The 18,371-nt window shown below is 37.4% G+C and overlaps 1 protein-coding gene across 2 annotated transcripts in view; it reads right to left on the bottom strand.

Moving 5' to 3' along the window:
- Positions 1-2,904: 2,904 nt before the first annotated feature.
- Positions 2,905-18,371, bottom strand: part of LOC108670696 (MOB kinase activator-like 3) — a 17,539-nt gene continuing 2,072 nt past the window's right edge. Inside the window, exons 2-6 of one of the 2 annotated variants that reach the window (XM_018158183.2) lie at positions 9,843-9,857; positions 7,720-7,870; positions 7,160-7,387; positions 5,949-6,064; positions 2,905-4,841 (exon numbers count right to left, since the gene is read on the bottom strand). In XM_018158183.2, coding sequence (XP_018013672.1) covers positions 4,704-4,841; positions 5,949-6,064; positions 7,160-7,387; positions 7,720-7,870; positions 9,843-9,857 — 648 coding nt within the window. In that variant the 3' untranslated portion in view covers positions 2,905-4,703. The remainder of the gene's footprint in view (positions 4,842-5,948; positions 6,065-7,159; positions 7,388-7,719; positions 7,871-9,842; positions 9,858-18,371) is intronic. The other variant, XM_018158184.2, reaches the window with a different exon arrangement.

Below are 18,371 nucleotides of genomic sequence, written 5' to 3'. Positions count from 1 at the left end.
TTCGTTCGCGAGTTATACAGATATAGGAGGAACGACCGGCTTTTCTATACCGGCCGGTTCAACCAAGAGCCGTTTACGTATATCCGTATAACTCGCAATTAAACGAAGGCAAACGAGCGAATTAAACATCACCGTTGCTAAGGTTAGGTATTTAAATACTAATTTCCGTTCAAATCTGTTTAGTAGTTTGGAAGAAATTTCTTGATTACTGCGAATTTAAGCACGTATTGCTGTTTAAATCAGGAATGAAGGTGAAATGAAGAAAACTCGCGAACGAAGGCACAATCGAAAAAATTTTCACGAGCTAAACATTACCGTTCGGTAGTTAGGACTGTAAATTCAAAATTTCGTTCGAATCTGTTCTGTAGTTTGGAAGAAATTCTTTGATCACTGTGAATTTCGGCCCGTATTGCCATATAACTATGGCAAAAACAAATGAAGGCAAAATTCAAAAAATTTTCACGAGCTTAACATTACCATTAGGTCCTTATAATGAATACGTGTACCAAGTTTCATCAAGTTAAGTTCATTAGTTTGAGAGATATTCCTTGATCATTGAATTTGGAAATTGACCGTGAGAACGGCCGCGAGTCCGGCCGTTAATTTGTCCGAGACGTAAACCCAGGAGGGGTTAAAAAACAGATCTGGGTGAAAAAACCATCGTTGGGAGTCATGCGCTGCACGTGTTGTGTACAAATCGTCAAAAACACGTTGGAACTTCTGACTTCGACTTCGGACTATCGCCCCCCTATCGCCCCCCTACCGCCCGCTTTTTCCTTACCGCCCCCCAAAATCTTTCCACCGCCCCTAGGGGGGCGATATCGCCCACTTTGGGAACCACTGTGTTAGATAAATGCAATATGCATGCATGTACGAAAATAAGCAAAAGGAAGATGACCTGTTTCCGTGACTTGCTCATGTTGAGCGAAGAGGGAGAAGTGCGACACTGTGATACAAAAAGGAAAACGTGACAATGTAATCAAACACAGGAAAAGGAAAGTGTCAAAATGTTCCAAACAGAGGGACAAATATAACGTGTTTAATTTGGCTAGTTATCGTCAAGCTAGATAAATGCACAGTACATAAGATAATTTTTCTTTTATAACCAATGTTTCTGACGAATAATTTCATTAAATTTGGAGGTAGTAGCCTATTTTTGAACTATAGAATTTCTGGTATTTTGAGCTAGGCAATCTGGTGTCGCGAGTCGCGGCTAGTCTACCAAAGATTTGGGAGCCTAAATTCTAAAATATGAACGTTTACCGGTAGTCACTTGCAGACTAAACTATGGAAAACAAGTTCGCAAAAACGCAGCGGAAATGAAGACTATGAATTTGATAATAAATATATTTTTGATTAGCATTTCCTGCGATTTACAAGATTTATCATTGGTTTAGTATCCATTGATTGCGATCTTCTCTCCATCTCTGATTTGAATTTTAAGGTTTGTTTCTCATTTGTTGCTTGGATTCATTATAACTTTTCGATTATGATACAATATCAACCACATGAGCACTCTAAGATTATTTTTATCGGAGCATGGCCAAAACTGACACGGCGGCCATTTTTTTTTTAATTGCTTTCAAGACTTCGGGTATGAACAGATCACAGCGGTGGGCCAATGCCATTGAAAGGTGAATGAGTGAAGGAAGTACGATGATGCCGAAATCATCCCGAACGAAACTATTCAGCAAGAAGGAGCTTCTACAAGTTGAAAAGTTCTACTACTTATCCGGTCGAAATGTAAACCTAATATCTTTGAAACACAGTGAACCACGTAAAATATGCAGGAAATAGCAAACAAATTCAGAATAAAAGGCCTTATGACTAAATAACTTTCTCTATTGCTGGTAATGGAGAAAGAAAGAGCAAAGCATAAAGGATTAAGTTATTGTCAAAAGCTCCTTCCTTCAGCGAGAGACCGGTATTAAAGAAAATTGTTCGACATTAACGAAGGTGATCCCTACGAAGTGCTGGCAAAGCAATGATGTGCCGATTTTGCAAAGTCTGCCTCCACTTTCAAACGGTGATTTACTAAACTATTAAGTGTTAGTCAATACAACTTGCAAAAATTCAAGGCATGCAAGACGCTTGAAGCTTTCAAGGAATTTGCGATGGATGGGTGCTGGAGATATACACCGTAATACACGCACAAACCAGCCTACTGCAATAACACCGTCATTGCTGCCAAGGTGAGGATAATGGATCATGAGTGTTCATGACAATGTAATATGATCTGTAAATATTATTACTTTTTATTCTTGCTTATATAGTTTGTCTACTGGCAAGTAACAGATTTTGGCCCCCGTAATTTTTCTAATATGGTATATCAATATCATACTAGATAACATAACAGGCACAACTTTCGGCTTTCAGGTGATGCACTCAATGAGGCTGAATGAAAAACTGCTGAAAGCTTGGGTGATGGCTGATGCTTACGGCACCAACATATCAGCTCACTGCGACTGTGTGGCAGGGGTTGGAGAAACGTGCGCACATGTTGGAGCGGTCACAGTCGATGCAATTGTATGATGCAGAGAGAAAACAACAGTCACTCGTCGACGTCTTGTGCTAACGTCGAGAACTTCGCTGCTTTGGACTTCCTTCACGGCTGGTAAACAGAAGAAACGCATTCCATTGTCAAGTTTTCTGTTTAAATAGTCGTGAAAACGACTGGTACATCCAACAGCGCAGTAGCGTCCTATCTTCAAGCAAAATTTTAAAAAGAGACAAGCGCAGTACATTGAACACGTAGGAGAAAGCTAGACCATGCAACAAACATGGCCTGCATCCCACAATGCATCTCGCAATTAGGTGCCGCGACGTCATCCTTACGAGGCCGATTTGGGAGAAAATTTGAACGCTTGTATAAGTTACCAAAATAAAACACGATGTTCAACATTAGTTAGTGATTACAAATTTTATTCGCGTTGAAAAATATCAATGAAAAAGAACGACCAATAACTAAACATTAACAATCCTGAAAAGATGAAGTTTAAGGTAACAAGAAATTAATTAGCAGAACATTGCCTTGCACAGGAGTCGCGCCTAAAGCTGAGCAATCAGCGGCCACAGGCAACGCGACTATGATTTATATTTCAGCGTAAACATATGACAGCTTGCAGCTTCATTTAAAATTTCACATTTTCATGACCTGCAGAGCAACTTTTTCTACACGATTCTAATGACACCAAAATATATTATATTAATCTGACATTAAAATGGGACAAATATAATGTACGATAAAACTTAAGAGATTCTTTATAGCGTCATTAAACAAGTTTCGTGTGTACAAACAATGCGAACATTGCACACTAAAATACGACGGATTTGTAACGAAGACTACGAAAATCGCAACACACGAGCGAAGGCTGATTTTTACGAACTTTTTGAACTGCATTAAAAGCGTATGCTTGTTGAACACATAATAATAAACAGAGGTTAACGACTCTGAAGATAGACGGCTATCTCTGAACATGGTTTTTAACGTTCAAGAACTGAACACATAAGTGTCACAGCGTGATTACAACGCTTAGAGTACGTAACAGCGTCTATATAACGTACTGACGTACACATATATTGTACAAAGTACGTCAAGATTTGTTCACGCTAAAATAAAACATATTTAACTACAACTACAACGCCAGGACACAGACCTTGGCCATCGGAATGTCGCGTAGGGAAGTGGCAAAGCAATACCAGTCGAACTAGAATTAGAACGCACGATTCATAATAAAACCAAGAAGACTTTACATTAATATTAAATTAAAATTAATCAGTTTAATAAAAGCTCGAATCAAGTGCACACAGCAGGTCACTCTTCTATTAAGAGGTCAACACCAATAACAAAACGCATGAGATACTATGAATGCTATGAACACATCAGTAGTCATTATTCTATTATATAATATTCATAAGAATTAGAAATAATTCATCGTAATACTTTTTAGAACCAAAAGCTAGGAAAAATCATATAAATACTATAAAAGATCTTCATTGTCAACGTCTAGGCTATAACTTCTAAGGACGAATCTAGGGTCCAAGTTGGAGGTCTAAGTTGGGGTGTAACTTCAGCGTATAATTTCAAATTGGGGTGTGAATTCGAAGATGTAAGTTGGAAGTGTAAATAAAGGGTGTAAGTTTAATTTTGGAGTATGACTTCAGGATGTAAGTTGGGGTGCAACTTCAGGCTGCAAGTTGAAGGTATAACTTCAGGGTGCAAGTAGAAGCCATAAATTCACGGTATAAGTTGAAGCTGTACCTTCAGGGCGTCAGTTGAATATTTGACTCATTGTCCACCATCGCTACCTCTACTGTAGGTGGCGGCACAACACGGCAGCGTCTAGCGCAACACTCGAAGAAGCCAACGTGGAGGCCCAACAGACTTGTTCATATTTTTAAGATACAGATTCGATGAAACATGGACTGGTTAACATAATTTGCTAACGTTACACACGACATGACACTCACTCACAACTAGTACCCAGGCTCACGTCACACCAGCCCGTCACACGTCACTAGTACTCAGGCTCACGTCACGCCAGGCCGTCACACGTCACTAGTACTCAGGCTCACGTTACGCCAGGCCGTCACACGTCACTAGTACCCAGGCTCACGTCACGCCAGGCCGTCACACGTCACTAGTACTCAGGCTCACGTCACGCCACACGTCACTCGAAGTCAGGCTCACGTCACGCCACACGTCACTCGAAGTCAGGCTCGCTCTCATGGCACACCCTGGCCGTCATGTCGCTGAGGGGCTCGAGCTCCTTGGGCGGCACGAGCTGGAACTCTGAGATGAAGTAGTAGAAGTGCTTGTAGCAGGTGTTGACGTGCGCCTCCTGCACGCAAAACAAACGTCAACATACTGGCATCGACCTCATATTTAGTGTATCATTAGAATAATGCATGGAGATTAAATACTAGCAGTGCTTGAAGCAGCGTTTCCTGCACCACATAGAAATGGCCGCATTACAAATACATTATGTTTACAACATATTATTGTATTTATCACAATTATTTATACTGCATAATACAGTTTTTTTCTGCCAAAATAATCTCGTCATAATCTCATCATTCCTTTCGTACCAACTTTCTAATTTTGACCAACAATCCAGCAATACCATTCATGATCCAATTTATTGCAAATATTTGCTAACCAACAATACGTACACACAATGACGCACACATTACACACCAAACAAAGAACCATGTGCACCTTACGCACCTTTGAACTATGACTAGTCATCACACGAGTTGTGACCAAAATGGAACACACTTAGGACCCTGATAAGAAGTTAGGCCTCAGATAGAGCAAACTTAGGACTCTGACAGGACCTAGTTAGGAGTGAGTTTGGACCAGTTAGGATCCATATAGAACACACTTCGGACCCATACAGCACACAGGACGCATACAGAACACAGGACTCATACAGAACACAGGACCCATACAGAACACAGGACCCAAACAGAACACAGGACACATACAGAACACAGGATCCATACAGAACACAGGACCCATACAGAACACAGGACCCATACAGAACACAGGACCCATACAGAACACAGTTAGACCCATACAGAACACAGTTAGGACCCATACAGAACACAGTTAGGATCCATACAGAACACAGTTAGGATCCATACAGAACACAGAACCCATACAGAACACAGGACCCATACAGAACACAGGACCTATACATAACACAGGACCTATACATAACACAGGACCCATACATAACACAGGACCCATACAGAACACAGGACCCATACCGAACACAGTTAGGACCCATACAGAACACAGCATCCATACAGAACACAGTTAGGACCCCTACAGAAAAGTTTGGACCCATATAGAAAACGCAGTGGACCCAAACAGAACACGGTTAGGTCAGAAACAAGTTCAAGTTAGGGCCCAGTTAGGCCCCAGTCACGCTCAATTTACTCACGGCGCCGATGGCCACGACCCTGTCGAAGTGGTGGATGTAGACGTGCACAAACACCCGGAAAAGACGACTCAGGATTTTCTTGCAGAGCGACATGAAACTTTTAGGGAATGGCACATCTGCAAGAAAGTTTATGTTTCCAATTTCTGTGTCAGCAGTTATGAGGCACAGTTCTGTTTGCTGGCGTTAGTAAAGGAGAATACAAATGTGAAATCAATTATAACTTGAAAAAACACTTCTACCTGCAAAGATTATAAACATGATTATTTATCAAATAAAGCATTTTCTTTATAATATTTCAACGGCAATGTTCCAACTTCAATGGCAACTATTGTAGAGGTCTTATATTGAATGCTATTTTATCGTTAGGTATAGGCTTTTAGTTAATCAATGTGTTGTCAAGTTAGAATAAGTGTTAGGAGGTTTGAATTGTAAAATTGTAAGAATATTTTAGAGAGTACTGAAACTGTGCTGGGAAATTGCGGATAGGAAAAGGCAGCAGTTGGAACGCGGTCGTGCACGCAGCTTCTGGTGGTGTGTAAAGCTAGTCTCTCAGAGCGAAGCTACTAGGTGTCTATTTGCCGTGTTACAGTCTTTAGTGTGAAGGAAACTTTTAATGTAAATGTTAAGTTTTGTGCAATAAAGTATTTTACTGGGACCGTTATTTAAATGAACATTGAACCTACCACTATACGAACGACACTATCAATTTTGAGAAGCCAATTTATAACTCCTACAGAATATTTTTAGTGGTCAGCTTTTAAATACTAAAAAGAGTCAGAAATCAGTGGAAATAAAGGTTGGAAAATGCAAATTCTTAGCAGCATGTGACTTGCCTCAGCATAGCTCATAAAGAAGCCGTACCTAAACATGCTTATTATAATCAGCACTTGTATTACAATACAGTAATGAACATTTGAAGCCACTTTACAATGAGATCTAAGATATTTCTTGAATGTGAGAGGCACCTACAGCACATTATCAATGTAATGATAACTATGCAGATAATATGCATTATCCTAACTAGAATGTAAAAATTCAGTATTATACTTGATAAAACTATGATAATAAGACCAAAAAACTAAAACTATACTAACAAGAACTGTGATAATACATTGCCGCTAGAACTAAAACTATACTAACTAGAAATCACATCAACCAAAACTACACCACAATGCTTGATGTATAAGCAGCAATCCACAGTAGAAACTAACCAACAGTCACAGGGAATACTTTTTCATCGTTTATTTGTGCTTCAACCCAGTCCATGAGGAGGCTGATGTACTGAGGAGCAGGCAGGGCAGTGGGCTTCTTGTAAGATTTGCCGTCCACCCATAAATACTCAAACTTCGGCCCACCGCTCATTGTGGGGCAAGACGTTGGTGTGCAGTAGTCGCAAATTGTCCCATAGATCAAGTTGACACGGTTGAAGAAATCAACAACTGCACAGAAAACTAAGAGTAGCATTTTGGAACCAGGCATTCAGATTGCAATTTGATTGCCTTTTCAACCTAAGGTTATGAAAGTGAGATCCTATTAATGTCTCTCTATACCAATCTGGATCAATAACCCCCTAACAAAACACAATTATTAAATTGATTGGTAACATTTCCTCAATATTCAGTGAAACTAATTTCAGTTGGTCTATGGGAGGAAAAACTCTATGCTAGCATCTGCTTTCAAAAGTGAAACTATTACATTTATAACTTTAAAAACACAACCAAAATTAGTTGAATTCTAAATCAATGTACTAGAAATGTGAACAGTGACAAACCATGCACTGCAATCCAGTCATTGAGGTCTTCATTGGGCGGGAGCTTGACAACCTTGCGCAGGTTGATGCCAGAGTTGAGGGAGGCTTGTGCCTGCTTGTGTAGGCTGTACTTTAGAGTGCCTGGTGGCAGCTTCTTGCGTGGCCTGAATGTCTGCACAGCATACAACAAATAAGTCAAAACATGAGTATTAGAAATAGTAGGAGAATGGTTGTCTTGCACTGGCTGTGGCAGTAATAACAAATTGATGCTAGGCTTGATTAATCTCTATTTAAATGAAAAAACCTTCTATTAATATTTATAATTTAATACATAATTTGCTTGACAAATGTTTGCTTCATGATGATTTATTAGAGGTCATACCAACTTTTGAAGAACCTAGAAATTGCCAACTGGTTGGTTACCTTGGGAGTGATAACTAGCAAGATTTCAAAATCACCTATGCAAATAAATTTATTTAATATCAATTTTTATTGAATAAATCCAAAACTGATGTTGCAATGCATCTCATACACACAAAAAAATAAATTTCAGATTCAAATAACATGTTAACACAGTATAAATATTTCCCTAAAATGAGGGAGCTATGACTCAGCCAGCATGAGCAACAATGGACAAGTTAGTGGACATTATTACACATTCCATGTTATTTCATTCCCTGTAATGTTGAAAAGACCATATATACCATAGATCTTTGAATCAGCAGAGATCCCAAGGAAATGACTTTGAACTCTAAACATTAGTACACCCCAGAGATCTGATGCTATAGACTTTGAAAAAATAACTTGCAGGCCCTTGGACAGCATTATGAAAGAAAGTGAACAACATTGTAGGTCATAAAAAATATGTACATTAAAGTATGTTCCAGTATAGGTTAAGACTACTAATTAATACTTCTATTAAGATATAAAATGTCCTCTCTGCCTAGTTATAATCATAATTAGGCTCATGTATCTAACACTTCCTTTTTATTATTACTTTTAATTTTATAGGTAGACATCACATTTCCAGCTTACCAGGTACAATAAATTCCATGATTAATTCTTTTGAATATCAGTACAATAATAAAATTTATGTTTTAAATACTGGTAAATATTTTAGTGAAAAATCCATATAAATATAACATGTAACATTGAGATTAAAATAGAGAATTGTTTAAAGGAGAAATACCTATGTTTAGAACCTTTATTTAGAGGTAAATAAATATCTGTGCACAATTAACAGTTGGAGTTGTGTTAGGCATGATAAAAATAACCATAATCCTATTCTCAATAAACCAGCAATATACGTTTGATTTTATTGCAGGTTTATAAACAACTGCTCTCAGAAGAAAGTTTTTAACATAAGAGGCAGAATAAAAATTCAAATTCAATTCATCAATCACTGGGAAACAATTAAGTAATAGTAATGAAATGAACTTTTTTCATGCAAATTAAGACATTTTAACACTTAAAATTAAAAAAATTCAAACAATTTGGCCTAATTTCTAAGTTGCAGCTCACCAAATGGGTAAAAAACCAGGATGACTTTCCCCCAAAAAGCAGAAAGTTAAGAAGAAAGAATAATTGAAAAGAGACCAAGTGTCATGGAGAGTGCATGCCAAGGAGCAAACAGATCAACACCGTGCACATTATACGGCAGGTAGAGAAGACAACAGATTTGCTGCAGCATTCCCTTCAATGTAACCTCACTGTGATGAGTGACAGTGGCAAGGTTTTAATCTCAAATAGAAATAATATACCTTATCCATGACTTTGATCCCACTTTCTGCCATAGGATGGCAACTCAAATTTGTCAATGAAAATGTTGATTAGCACTTCCATTTGCATGCAAGACGTTGCAAGTATTTAGTGTTGTCCTCTTACAAACCTCATTCTCAGTCTTTTGAATTCCTCATAACCAATAAATAAATCAATGATACTTTTGATATAGTCTAGAGTATAATACCATTAAAATATGTATAAATTTTTGGCCAGATTGAGAATTCAAGGTTCTTAATTGGATAAAATGTAAGTTATTGACAATTTTTTCCAATGTTATAAGGAGGAAACTTAGTAGCTTTTTCTGGGAGGACAGCACTAAAATACCTAGCTCCATGAAGTTGAAAAAACTAAAGCATACTCACTTGCTTTGAATTTAACTGAAAATAGAGAAAGGCATATTAGAAGTAATACAAATAAATTCTGAGAAGGGATGAAAGACACTACCAGTACACATCAAAATAATTCATCAAAAAGTAAAATTTAATAGATCAAGCTTTAAGATATACATCCAGTCAATAATTATATCTATACAAAATACTTGATAAATTATTGTAGGACTGAAAAAATTGATGTAGGAGATAGATAACAATTGAGACAGAGTGCCAATAATAATTTATATGATTTCAATCAGTTGATTGTGATCAGACAAGCAATTACACAGGAATAATGAATGAAAGTTTAGAAAGCTTGATCAGAAGCTTGGAAAGATGCCAATATTTTGAACCAAGGGGACTCCCTTCAAAGTCAGTATCCTTATATTTAAAGAAATCATTTACTTTACATGGTATCCACTTCCTAATTTCAAAGTTCAATAGGTACCATCAAACAGGGTTATATGGGACAATTGTTTTATTTCTTGTTCACAACTCCTTACCATGCAGAAATTTCATAAATTAATTTAGGCTCATTTCAAAGGTCTTTGCCAGGGCTATTGTATGGCTTCCCAAACAAATTTCCATATGCTATTTGTAACATGCCAGAAGCAAAAAAAAAGCATCATAAATTACCCCTGGGAATGGGGTAATTTGAGACACTTGAAATAGAATTTAATTTTAAAACATTTGAAGCATGCAGAGTGTACTCATCCATTACTATGAGTACTCTGAAATCCTCTTAATTTCTAGATGATGTAGAATAAACAACATTTTCAGTGATTTGTATTTGTTTTAAATTTATTGATGATATTATCATATCCATTTTTCATTATGTACTAAAAACTAATTTTTCTGTTCTATACATTACCATCAAACATGGTAATAAGGGACAGTTGTGAGCGTTTTAGGTTAATAACTTCTTACCATGAAGCATTTCACAAACAAGTTTGAGCTCATTTTATAGTTAACCGGGGCTACTCGGGCTAGTCAAAAATAGTCAACCGGGGCTACTCGGGACGGGAGGGGCTACTCGGGACAGTCCTCCGACACGGCGTAAAACTGTTATAGTAGCAAAACTACCGTAATTGGAATATTGCAAAACTAAATATAGTGGCGTAAATGTCAACATTTTTCCTATCTATGTAGTATAAAGGAAGTTGAAAAATACTACATTTACTAGCTTTGAAAAATTCCTGAAAAAAATGGTGAAAAACGCTATTTTGAAAAGTTACTTTTGCTAAGGTCTGTAGCCAAAAAAATATTCACCATATTAAAAAATTTTTTTACTTACGTAAAAGATGCACCCAGGTGTCGGCTTGAAAACGTAATTGACGGAATTGTCCTATATCATTCCAAAAAAAATGGCAGTCATTTCCGCATGGCGGGGCTACTGGGGGCACCCCCAAAAACGCATTTACAGTAGAACCTCAGTAAGCAAAGGGTCCAGTTAAGAAGAAAATGGATTAAAAACAAAGAATTTTGATTACATTTACCTCGCTAACGAAAAAATTTTCACTTTTCGAAAAATTAGTGCATCATCGGTCGTCACAAAATTGTTCATAGAATGCTATATATATAATTGTGCTCCGGGCATCATAGAATGAAAAGTAATTGACCTAAACTATGATTTATTTCTCCAAAATATATGATGGTTGTCACTACAACATTCCTTTCTGTTTCAGGTATGTTTTTCAGGATCTTTTTTTAATAGTAAATTCACTTAACCTAATTAAAATGGCGCATAAACGAGCACTATTGTGCTTGCCATGTCTGTTTGTCCGCCATGCATTGTCTGTGTATGAGAAAATGCGCTCTGTCACTCACTGCAGTGAGTAAGGAGTTTTTTTTACAATTCACTCAACCCAATTAAAATGGTGTGAAATTACAAGCCGTCCTGTGAGCTTACAGATACCAAAAAAATGCTTTAAGGCTGCTGATATGAAGCTTGCAGTGAACAAGGTTGTTGTAAATACTCAATGGCATGTTCATGGATATGGTAATATTACATCAATAATACATTAATATCCCATCAATAATATGGTACCATCAACTGGGGTGACTTGGGCTGGGTTTTTGATTTTGTTTTGCAAACAAAAGCAGGGTCATAAACGATGGCCAAAGTCACTCTGGCATTTATGACCTTGTTTACGACCTTGGCGTTTATGACCCCGGCATTTAAGACCCCGTTTTTGTTTGCAAAACAAAATCAAAAATGCAGTGGAAGTCACCCCAGTTGGAGGTAATTAATGTTTTTGGTAATATCATCAATAAAGAAAAAACAAGTAAAAATCACTGAAAATGTCATTTATTCTACCTCTACATCATCTACAATGAAAGAGGAGAACTTCAGAGTACTGTTAGTAATGGATGAGCACACTCTGCATGCTTCAAATATTCTAAAATGAAGTTTTATTGCCAGTAGTCCTTGTCCTGAGTCCTGAGTAGCCCCGTTTGATGGGGCTACTAAGGACTTTTTTTTTTTTTTGCTTCTGGAACCTTAGGAAGAGCATATGGAATTTTTTTGATAATGCCATTGGATAGCGCTCGCAAAGAGCTATAAAATGAGCCTAAATTTGTTTATGAAATGTTTCATCATAAGAAGTTATTAATAAAAAAACGCTCAAAACTGTCCTGAGTAGCCCCGGTTGAAGGTATGTTATTTGTAAGGTGCCAGATGCAAAATAAAAGCGTCCCAAATTACACCTGGAAACTGGATAATCAGGGACACTAGAAATAAAGCTTAATTTTAAATGTTTGAAGCATGCAGAGTGTACATGTCTATCACTAACAGTAATCTGAAGTCCTCCTTTTCCTCTATAGATGATGTAGATGTAGATTAAATGACATTTTCTGCAATTTTTACTTGTTTTTCCTTTATTGAGATGATATTACCATATCCATTACTGTATATTGATGTGATATTACCATATCCATGGACATGCTATTGAGCATTTACAACAACCTTGTCCACCACAAGCTTCATATCAGCAGTCATATAGCTGCTGCAGCAGCCATATATAAGCTTACATGATGATGTAAGCTTACAGATACAGAAAAGTGCTATATGGCTGCTGATATGAAGCTTGTGGTGGACAAGGTTGTTGTAAATGTAAATGTGTTGTAAATTTCACACCATTTTAACTGGGTGAAGTGAATTCACGATAACAAAAAAAATTGTAAAAAAAACAAAAAATATAGGTACCTGAAACAGAAAGGAATATTCTAGTGATAATCATCATATTTTTTGGAGAAATAAATCATAGTTTAGGTTAATTACTTTTCATTTCATGTTGCCCAGTGCACAATTCCATCTATGACATTCCCTGCACAATTTTGTGATGTCCGATGATGCATTAATTTTTTGTTAAGTGAAATTTTTTTGCTGAGCAAGATAAATATGATCAAAATTATTTGTTGTCAATTGAGTTTTTTGTTGACTGGAGCTTTTGCTAATCAAGGTTCTACTAGAAATGCCTTTTTAGGAATGTCCCTGATTACCACAGGGGGTTGTCCCTTATTACCGTGTCTCATGGAAATTGCCCCCATTTTTTTGGAATGAGATATGCAAATCTATTAATCATGTTTTTAAGCCACCACCTGTTTGCAACTTTTAAGCAAGTAAAATATGTATTTTTTATATGGTGAATTTTTTGCCACAGACCTTAGCAGAGGTTTGTTTCCAAAATCTTGCTTTTTACAATTTTTTCAGGGATTTTTTAGATCTAGTAATGTATGATTTCTTAACTTTTTTTATGCTACATAGATAGCAAAATTGTTGAACTATACGCCACTATTTTTAGTTTTGCAATGTCTTGATTAGTTTAGCTGCTACTACATTTCTACAAAATGTGGGACAACTGTCCCAATTTACCTGCCTGTGCGGCCCATCCCTTACTACCCCATTTGACAGTAATTCACATTGAAAATATTTTCAAGCTCTAAAATTAGCATAAAAATTCAATTTTTGGCTTTAAAACAAAAATCAAAAACTGGCACTTCAAAGTTGAAAATTAGGCTGAAGCTATCTATGAATGAGGCCAGAAATGAAAATGTTTCTAAGGTTCTTATGCAATTTATTTTTTGAAAATTAATAATAAGAAAAAAATGTTTGCTGACACTATTAGGGAATCAGATCTGGGACTCAAACAATCAATTTTACCTACAATTCCATAAATTCTGCAGATATTTCAGAGTGACTACTGTTAAGGAAACAGGAGCGGCCCCTGGCCTACTGCAGAGACATATTTGGAATATTAGGCAAAAATTTCCTAAAATTGTAGGTAAAAACAATCTTTTTGTTGGTGAATTCTTGAAAATAACATGAAAATATGCACTTTAATTATGCAGTACAGCAATCCCTTGATTAGCACGGTTTTGAATACCGCGGTTTTGATTAACGCGGAAAAAAAAATTGCGACCTACCCTTAATCTACGCGGTGCCAGTTTTGATTAGCGCGACTTTTTTTTTCACAACGCATCATTTTCCCGCCTCTAGCCAGAGGTGTTACGTTCGTAACAAAAGTGTTACTTTTTGCTTATTAGATCTTATGTTGTTAGCCAATAATTCTTTAAATAAGGTCCCGTTCTGTAGGCACTCCTGCTGACTACAGAGTCGGTTTAACTGCGCCTTGTCTCGTTCATAACTCGAATGGTCGAGTTCGGCAACATTTGCCGGTAAGTGCGCCATGCCGGTGCTCTAGTTACTCGTTAGCCTTCAACTGGTCCAGATCGCTGCCATATCTACTGCTCATTTTTATCAAACTACAAAATTTTTCTTGATAAATTACCGTCATAATTATGGACAAAAAGGGAACGCTTAAACGTAAAAATATCACTTTGGTGACTAAGCTTGAAATTTAGAAAAAAAATTATTTATTATTTAGAAAAAATATTAAGAATTTTAGTGGGAAAAAAATTATTATGTAACTTTGCTATTTTTGGGGATTCATTATAATTATTCCCATATATTCTTAAGTTTGATTAGCGCGGTTTTGGTTAACACGGTAAAACTCGGGGATTTATTAACCGCGTTAATCAAGGGATTGCTGTACTGAAAAAATGTGAAGAAGGCCATATGAAGTTATGAACAGGTAAAATTAACCAAATTCACAGGGACTTGCATATGATTCATGGATGGCAGCTATTAAGCTACCCAATTTTCCACTCAGCCTTTATGTATACAGATATATACTTCAACTAATCTGTTACTAAATACAATATACTATACTTGTCAAAACCATGATTTGTAGGATTCAGTTAACATACAATAATAACAACATGGTTTCAATCTTGCTTGAAATATGTGGTTTAGTTTAATTTATAATTAAATAATTTTATTTAATAAGGCTGGCAGCGCGTAGTGGCAAACCAGTGATTTTTTAGAATCAGTTCATTTTTAATTTCCTCATTTACTCAATATTTTAACAGATTTCTTATGTATGATAATTCTGGTATCTAAGATACTTTACTGGCCTAGGGTAAACTTGGTATATTCCGACACTGTACCACACTCAGGATTATGTATGTTTTCAGTGAATTTTCCCGCGCATTTTGACTTTTTTCAAGCTATTGCGGCGCACAGTTGGTGCAACTTCTGGCCATCCCTGCTTGCACGCGCAAGCGTTGGCGCAGCGCGTACAAGCATTGGCGCAGCGCGCGCAAGCATTGGCGTAGCGCGCACATACATTTTGTCAAGGGACAAGAGACAGAAAATGTATAATACTTAATAAGTAATATGCATTTAATTATCCATAAATAATCTATGATTTTCCTTGATATGGAAATTTTGTGAAAGCAAAAATCTAGAAATTTATTTACAAAGAAATTTTCTACAAATTTCTTATACGAACTGGTGAACATCGTTTGTGTTTTTTACCTACCGTAGACCATCCGGTCCGGACGTGAGGCAATATTCAGTCCGGACGTGAGGCAAGTGGTGAATAACCATGTCCTCAGAAATTGGACATATGAAGTAAACAAATATTAGTGTTAAATGATAGATTTTGCTCGTTCTATATATACTATTATTGCGCTGATAGGGTTATTAGAGATTCTACGGTTAATGAAAGGAGTCAGAAATAATTTCATCATTGTAATTAATGGGAAAATAGTTTTGAGTGCGAAATCTTTTGTAAATAAAATATGTCACGTAACTGTCATCGTAACGTAACTGTCATCAGAAATTTCCAACATCGTCCTTAGATACTTTTACGCAATGCTGCTTCATCGTCATGTGATAACGTCTCGGACAAATTTACGGCCGTACTTGCGGCCGGTTTCGCGGCTGGACTCTGCCTGAAATTTCTCCAATAGTACTGAACGTAGTTCAATGAAACTTGGTACGCATATTCATTATGGCCTAACGGTGATGTCAAGCTCGTGACAATTATTTTAACGTACCGAAATTTGCAGCGTACCACTACGTCTAGGACAAATTTACGGCCGGTCTCGCGGCCGCCGGACTAAAAACATAGAAAAAACCTAGCCACTCAACGAAAACCTTGCAGGTTAGGTCCAGTTAGGAACAGGTTCCATTAAAAACACATAAAACCTAGAAAAACTCATAAAAACACTAAGAAAACCTTTTGGCCGCGAGACCGGCTGCCAGTCCGGCTGTAAATTTGTCCGAGACCTGTGTACCAGCCATTTCTTCTAAAATACTGAACAGATTTTAATGAAACTTTGCATGTAGAAACCTAACCTCCCAACGGTGTGATGTTTAGCTCGTGACAATTTTTTACGCAAAATTGTGTTTAAATTCGCAGTGTACCAGAGATTTCTTCTAAAATACTGAACAGATTTGAACGAAACTTTGCATATGGAAACCTAGCTTCCCAATCCCAACGGTGATGTTTAGCTTGTGACAATTTTTTCGATTTTACCTTCATTTGCGAGTTATACGGAGAAACGACCAGCATTTCTCAGGCCGATTTTTGAACTTGCATTGACCAAGAGCCATATACATAAAGCCGTATAACTCGCAAACGAAGGCAAAATTGACAAAATTGTCACGAGCTAAACATCACCGTTGGGAAGTTAGGTTTCTCTATGCAAAGTTTCGTTCAAATCTGTTCAGTATTTTAGAAGAAATCTCTGGTACACTGCGAATTTAAACAAATTTACTTTTTAAATCACGAATGAGGGAAAAGAGAAAAATACTCGCCAACGAAGGCAAAACGTAAAAAGATTGTCTCGAGCTAAACATCACACCGTTGGGAGGTTAGATTTCTATATGCGAAGTTTCGTTCAGATCTGTTCAGTATTTGAGAAGAAATATCAGGTACACTGCTAATTTCGGCACGTTTCGTCATAGAACTCACAAATGTAGGCGATATTAAAAAGAATTGTCACGCGCTTGACATCACCATTAGGGCACGCACACAGTGAAAGCAGGTTTGCCCGCGCGGGCAACCTGCTTCAACCTGCCTCAAGAATGAACATAGGATAATCATGTAACTGTTCACAGTGAAAACCTGTACAGATAGGCTTCTGTATTCTACGGTTTCAGGCGCCAGCCTGAGCAGGTAACCAGCACGCTGTCAACCTGCTTTCACTGTGTGCGTACCCTTAGGCCATAATGAATATGTGAACCAAGTTTCATCAAGCTATGTTCAGTACTTTGGGAGATATTTCAGGTACAGAGTCCGGCCGTAAATTTGTCTGAGACGTATGAGTCTCTTGAAGCTATTCATATTTTATTAATATTTGTTGTTAGTCTATATAATTAACCTTCAAAGTTGCGAAAAATGAGAACTGACAATTTAAAAAAAATGCAGTGCATGTATTTTTGTTTTCAATGGGTTTGCACCGCACAAACCCATTTCTCCAGCCGGGAGGATGTCGGGAACGCATCGTATTCCTGACATTGACATTCGGGTTTGTACTATTTGCCAAAGTCAGTCCTTCGTCGGGCGCTAATACCTTCGTTGGTGCTGCGTTGTATCTTAACCAAGTAAGTAAGTCCTTCGTTAAAAGGAGCCAATCTCAAGCCATGTGGATTGTCGCCTACTACAATTTAGTTTTGTAATTAATTTCCAACCGAATTGTGATCTTTGAATAATTATTGAGAACATTGCCGACTCTTAGAACCTGAGTTAACACGTTAGAAATCTAGTCAACGTGATGCAGATATTTGTTCGTGTGTGATAGCGTTGCCGCGCATTCATCTTTAAACAACTCTAGTAGCACGGCGCAGGCTGGCGCACGGTGCACTTTTTTACCGGCATATTACGGCGCACGGCGCAAATTGATGCAATGATGATAAAAATTCCCGCGCACCTGGCACATCTTCCTGACCGTGGATGTAAGTGTGTGTCAGTGTCACTGGGGTTCAATATCAATTCTATATATACTCACACTGATGACTGATTGAGTGTCAGTAAAGCACTCGGTAATCAGTAGGTAATGAGTGACTTTGTTCCATAAATGCAATATATAGCCCCTGTCTCTTATACACATCTAGATGTGTATAAGAGACAGATAGAAGTCATCAGGAGACTCGGGGAAGCAATCCCGAGA

This window comes from Hyalella azteca, unplaced genomic scaffold (assembly GCF_000764305.2).
Source record: "Hyalella azteca isolate HAZT.00-mixed unplaced genomic scaffold, Hazt_2.0.2 contig11084, whole genome shotgun sequence".
In the NCBI taxonomy this organism is placed as follows: domain Eukaryota; kingdom Metazoa; phylum Arthropoda; class Malacostraca; order Amphipoda; family Hyalellidae; genus Hyalella; species Hyalella azteca.
The sequence above is the reverse complement of the archived record's forward strand: the minus strand, read 5'-3'. Positions and strand labels throughout refer to the sequence as shown.